This window comes from Bidens hawaiensis, unplaced genomic scaffold (assembly GCF_021521415.1).
Source record: "Bidens hawaiensis isolate Kalapana, Puna unplaced genomic scaffold, B.hawaiensis_p1.1 tig00008841_1, whole genome shotgun sequence".
Lineage (NCBI taxonomy): Eukaryota > Viridiplantae > Streptophyta > Magnoliopsida > Asterales > Asteraceae > Bidens > Bidens hawaiensis.
This window is the reverse complement of record NW_027491637.1, coordinates 75,241-81,876: the sequence shown is the minus strand read 5'-3', so window position 1 is coordinate 81,876 and position 6,636 is coordinate 75,241. Positions and strand designations below refer to the sequence as shown.

The window sequence follows — 6,636 nt, the reverse complement described above, 5'->3', positions numbered from 1 at the left end:
CGATTGCCAAAGATATTGACAACCACCAACTTTGATTTAGTGATTTAAGATGGTGAAACATTTTTCATCAAAAGATAATTGTAATATAACCATGTACTTTACTAGACTACATCACATGTCATGATTAATTATCAAGTAAAACAAAGCTTCTTCATAGATTTTAGATGGTAAAAGGAGTTTAGCTCATTATGAGCATAATGATAAGCATTAAGATGATTGATAATAACAAATACATGATTAAACTTGAAACAATCTAACCAATTGTAGATGAATCCTTCTTATTAATGATGGTAATGATGGTTGATGATGATGATTAGTGGTGATGACCTCCAAACCTTCAAACTCTTCACTAGATCTTCAAAGTGAGTGTTAGTGTGTGTTTTTATAAGTGAAAAACGGAGAGAATTCTTTTCAAGGCACACTCTTCAAATGCCACAAGAGCCACTATTTATAGGCAATAAGGAGAGTGAAGCACGGCCCCGTGCTTGATGAGCACGCCCCCGTGCATTTTTATGACATGTGCCAGATTTGTTTTGTCTTTTCTGTGACGTGGCCACGGCCCCGTGGTTGGTAGGCACGGCCCCGTGATTTTTAGTGACATGTGCTAAATTCTTCTTTGTCTTGTCTGTGTTCCCGTCCACGGCCCCGTGCATGATAAGCACGGCCCCGTGCTTTTGCTTCCAGATTTTGTATTTTCTTGTGTCAGCCTCATGGGGGCGTGTTTCTTTGTTTTATTGTGTTTTCTTCTGTTTTTCTTCGTCTTTTTGCTTGTTTCTTCGTTTGAGGCTTGGTTTCACCTGAAATTATGTTTTATTATGATAAGCAGTCTTTTATGCTATGTTACTGGATAGAAATTGCAGTTTTTAGAGATTATTTGATGCCGAAAAGATGTATATTTATATGTACATCACTCTTATATAAAGTAATATTGTAAAATTAGGCTTCCAAGGCCGAGTATTCTCCGATTACATGCTATAAGGTATGGTGTCGAGGAGAGTTTCTTCAACTCCACATAGTACTTACAAAGAATTGATTAGATGTGGATAACCTAGCTCAACCATAATAATATCTAGTCTGTCAACTTGAGCCGATTTTGACTTTAAGAATAAAACACAAAATTCAAATTTCTATAATATTAAAAAAATATATCACATCTTTTAGTTAATAATTAGCAAATTTTAGAATAATTTAGGTTGCATTCGGTATACATGAATGAGAGGCAGAATGGAATGGACCATTATGATGGAATGAAAAAAAATGTTTGATTGGTCAATGGAATGAAATCACTCATTACCATGTTCATTCCATTCCCTCCAAAACACTTCAAATTCATTCCATCCACCCCCTTGTTTTCTTTTTTCATTTCATCCCTCTTTCACCACCACTACCACCCACCACCACCACCGCCGCCACCGCCGCCCGCCACCACCACCCGCCTCCACCGCTCGTCGCCACCACCACCCCCCTTTGCCGCCTGCCGCCATTAACACCCGCGTTCGTTGCCCGCCGCCACCACCACCCGTCTCCGATGCCGCCACCAACCACCCACCACCACCTACCATCGCCGCCAACCAATCATCGCTCCCAGCCGTCACCGCCATCACCCGCCTGCAACCACCGCCACCGCCACCACCACTCATTATCACCGCCACCCACCACCACCAACAATTGCTCCCGCCGCCCACCACCACCATCCCACCGCCACTCACTACCATATTATTTTATTTTGACTTTTTTTAGCTTACCAAAAAAATAAAAACTAATCATTTATGTCATTCCCACATGATAACCAAACATGTAATTGGAATGGTAATGATTCATTCCATTACCTCATTCATTCCATTACCTCGCTCATTCTATTCCATCGCTCATTCCATTAATTTATACCAAACAGACCATTAGTATTTAAACAATGTATTTTTCTTATTTATATTAATATTAACTTATTTAATTATAAATATTAGTATACTTATATATGGGGGGGAGTTAACGTACAAATGAAATTACGTGTTAATTGTGATAATTAAGTAAATTGATTATATATAAAAATAGTGTAATTTTGTAATTACATCATAGAGTAATTATGTAATTACTTTATGATGAATTACATAATTACATTACTTGATTATCACAATTAACATGTTAATTTTATTTGTATTTGATCAAAATCCCTTATATATGATACTTAAAATATATATAACATTTAGAATTTTTTTTAATATATATCAATTCCAAGTACTCCATAAATACTCTGAATACACCAAACTCCCTAATCAATAATCTACTATTCGTCTAGCAACTTTTACAACTATGAAATAAAGTGAGAGGTGGTTAGCTAGTGAGAACTCCTGAAAGCTGCAAATTACTTCCTCACCTAATTATATGAAAATAAAAATTAAAAGATATTGGATAACAATATTACGAATAAAAAAATGTAGCAATAGCACCACCTATATTTTTTTATTATAAAAGCCTTATCTTTTTCAACTATTTCTTTTGGAATTAACCATTTTTTGTACTTCCAAGTTGTCCCAATTGCTCGTCTCTCTCTACACATATATACTCACACACAACCTACAAAATCATCAACAGGTATCCTCGCTAAATTAAACACCAACACTCCTTAATTCATTGATCTCCTCATTACTCTCTTTCGTTGCATCCACTCCCGAACATATAAACATCGGACATTGTTTGGTCTGATAAATCGTTTGCTCCAACAAAATCCTTGCTCCATTTATTTAATTTTGTTCATTTTGATAAAACAGCGAGCAATTTTTTTTTGTACAATTATGGAAGATTTGAGTTGGGAAAAAAACATGTGGTGTCCATTTAGTAACATCAATCATCATCGACAAGAAACCGATCAAGAAACCTTCGTTTTCGCTTCCGAAAATATCTTCTTGAATCCGATCACCACCACCACTGACACCTCTTTCGAGTCACTAGATTGCTTACTTTCCGCCACAAACAGCAACGCCGACACGTCATCGGATCATGACGATGGCATTTCCGTAATTTTCCCAGATTACAAAAACTCACATACCAACATTAATAATAATAATAATAATAATAATAATAATAACAATAATAATAATAATAATAATAATAATAATAATAATACATCCGTTGCAAAAGAACCAGACGACCCACCAAGATCCAAGAAACCCAGATTGGATCCGGTTCGACCCATCTCCTCCACCATAAATTTCCGGCAAGGGTCGTCGGAATCCGACGAGACGGACTCGGAGGCGATAGCGCAGATGAAGGAGATGATATACCGGGTGGCGGCTTTCCGGCCGGTGAGTTTTGGCGACGATGAGGTGCGTGAGAAGCCAAAGAGGAAGAACGTGAGGATATCAAGTGACCCACAGACGGTGGCGGCACGGCAGCGGCGTGAGAAGATCAGTGAGAGAATTAGGGTTTTGCAGAAACTGGTACCCGGTGGTAATAAAATGGATACTGCTTCTATGCTTGATGAAGCTGCTAACTATTTGAAGTTTTTGACGTCACAAGTGAAAGCATTGGAACAGTTTGGACAGAAGCTTGATTGTGTCAACTGTGGCATAAGTGGTAATACAAGTGGTACAAGTACTAATGCAGACTGTACAAGTCAACTAGTTCAGAATATTGATCCTAATGTTACACTTGGTGTGCCATTTCCCATGCAGAGTTGTTTTTTACCACCTTATCAACCACCTGCATGATATAGTTGTACTTTACGCAGTAGAAAGTATACTGAGTTTAGTAGGTTAAAGTTGGTGTGAGGATTCATTCCCAATAAAGATTCAAGAAAGCTATCAAACCCCAAGAACCGTGATATGGTTATGATCACTTCATCATGAAACTATGATTTTATTTGTTGAAGGATTAATATGATTTGATCATAATTGTGTCATCATTATTGTATTTCCATGTGTGTTCTACACTTTTGATAATCTGATATCATTAATTAATTGTTAAAATTCCTGACTTTTGATGTTGTTTTCTTTTTTAGGATCAAAACCTTTTTAAAGGTGATAAAAAGGCTTGTTAGTAATTATGGGACCTATCACCTATGATTGTATCAAAAGGTAAACGGTAAAAAGATAACTAGTTGTAGTGATTGAAGATGTATATTTTAAATAAATATGGAAACATTTAATCTTTGGTACATTTTATTTTTTAACTATCAATAAATTAAGCCCAGTCATCTGGATATATTCAAATAAAATCCTTTGCCTGAAAGTCCACTATGAGAATCTGTTATGAACGAACTCGAACCCGTAATCGTAAGGAAAGCATGTAGCTACCCAATGGACCAATTTGTTTTGGTATTCTTTGGTACATTTACTTATTGTCTAGATAAAATTTTATGTTATTGTCATGAAACCATAACGTTATTTCACATACTGATTGAATTAATATTTGCTTATCATAAAAAAATTTGAAATAAATAAGTTAACTAAATTTTTACTTTTTTGTTTATATGTAAGATATTTATCGTTTCACGTATATACACTTTTTCACTTTTGGATTTACTATTCACAAATTACAATAACTACTCCATCTGTCTTATTATAAGTGTCCTAGTTTGATTTTTCAAATCTTTCTTGTTTAACTTTGACCGACAATATTTTTGTTTATGTTATATATTACTTGATGTAAAATATATGAATGAATTGGGTTTTAAATGTATTTTACATTGATATAATTTTTATCAAGTATTATATGACACGAACAAAAATATTTACGGTCAAAGTTGCAAAAGAAAGACTTGAAAAGTCAAACTAGGACACTTATAATGAGCGGAGGGAGTACTTTATTTTCTTAAATAAAGATCCAAGTTTGTATATTTAAAGCTTTAATTTGTTACACGTGAATAAAAGATAACTACGTGAAATGCATTTCTTATATCATATGACTAGAGAAATAAATTTTCATATGCCACTATTACTACCTTATAAATACCTAAAAATAATTATTGTCAAATTTCTGTGTGTTTGTGAGGGCAGGGGTTAATTAGTAGGCGACCGATGGGAGTGCAATGGGACATTAATTCTGTGTCGAACACATGAATGGGACCGTGAGCCCCTGGTCGGTGGCAGTGATCTGCTGTCCCATCTTGATCCAACCCAAGGTTAGGCGTGCCCCTCGATTATCATCCCCTTCTAACGCCTATTTATTGCTTCCCACATGCCTACCTTCTTTCCCATTTACTTTTTATTTTTTATGACTTTATGCCTTATAAATATTTTTATATCATTACTAGCTTAACCAATCGTAAGTATAGTCATCCAAAGGAAATGTTCTCCCCATTAAACCAAGAAAATCGATATTAAGGGGGTGTTTGGAATTCCTTATTTTTATCAACTTATAACTAATAAACTTTAAAAAAGTTAATAAGTTTTTGCAAACCATAATGCCTTATAAATTTTAATTTAAGGAGAAAACTAAATAAAGAGGTTTTGAAAAATTATGAATATGTAATTTATTAACTAAATGAGTTTGAGTTACCTACTAGAGGGGAAGTGACACTCACGGGTATTACCCATGCACTGGTCAATAATGTATTGCCCACCTTATTTCTAGTCTTAATTACCCACAAACCACAAAGTTAATGGAAACACCTACCTACAAGTACCATAAAACTTTATTAATTCATTTTAATTCTTGAATGGTTAACAACGAATCAATTTTGTTTGACAATTTTTTGCCATGAAATGAGCCATGCACCTTACCCACATGGTGTGGGGTGGTGTTGCCATGTGGTTTGGAACCCATACACCCTACCAATACGGGTGCCCCTTCCTCTCTTACACCCCTCTAACCCTCAAAACACATAACACTCCTTAGGGCGTTTTCGTGTCATAGAATTCGTGGGAATTCAAAGGAATTGGAATTAAAATCTCATGACATGGCGTGTTCGTTTAGTTGGAATTGGAATCTTAATTCCATTTTGGTGTGTTCGGTTCAAAGAATTGGAATTGGAATTGGAATTCAATTTCTTCAAATTCCTTTAAATAGAAGGATTCCAAATCCTTCCAAAATGTGGAGGAATTCAAGAATATTCATTAGTCACTTATCTCGAGTTTTTTTTAATGAGGACAACGAATAAATAAAACATTTTAGTTTTTTTTTTACTTTTTTATTTTTAATTTATATTTGAGTTATGAATTTATTATTATTATTTTTGAATATTTTTTGAGGGGTTTTTGATCTTAATAGAAAACCCATAAAAAAATTCAAAAATAAAATAATAATAAAAAAATCATAACGCAAAATATAAATTAAAAAATCTAAAAAAACTATAACGTTTTTGTCGTTATCATTGTAAAAAAAAATCTTTATGATTTCTGTTCATTTGTCAAACGAACACATTAAGAATGTATTTGGATTTCAATTCCCCTCGATTCAAATTCCTATTGAAATGTTCAGATTTCAAACCCGATTCCTTCAAATTCCAAATCATATGCAAATTCCAATTCCATTCCATTCCGTGAAACGAACGCGCCCTTAATTTTTTTTAAAAGTGTCATTTTTAGTCATTTTGGTTTCCCAATACATAAGCTAATCCAAACATTTTTTTAGAACTTATTTTAAAAAATTCATAAGTTAATAAGTCATTTTAACAAGAAAGTCATATTTCACTTAAAT

At 34.2% G+C, this 6,636-nt stretch overlaps 1 protein-coding gene across 1 annotated transcript; it reads left to right on the top strand.

Annotated features, from left to right (window-relative positions):
* Window positions 1-2,776: 2,776 nt before the first annotated feature.
* LOC143530061 (uncharacterized) lies at window positions 2,777-3,964 on the top strand. The gene has a single exon (XM_077025690.1). The coding sequence runs from the start codon at window positions 2,793-2,795 to the stop codon at window positions 3,705-3,707; it is 915 nt and encodes a 304-aa protein (XP_076881805.1). The 5' UTR covers window positions 2,777-2,792; the 3' UTR covers window positions 3,708-3,964.
* Window positions 3,965-6,636: the final 2,672 nt, after the last annotated feature.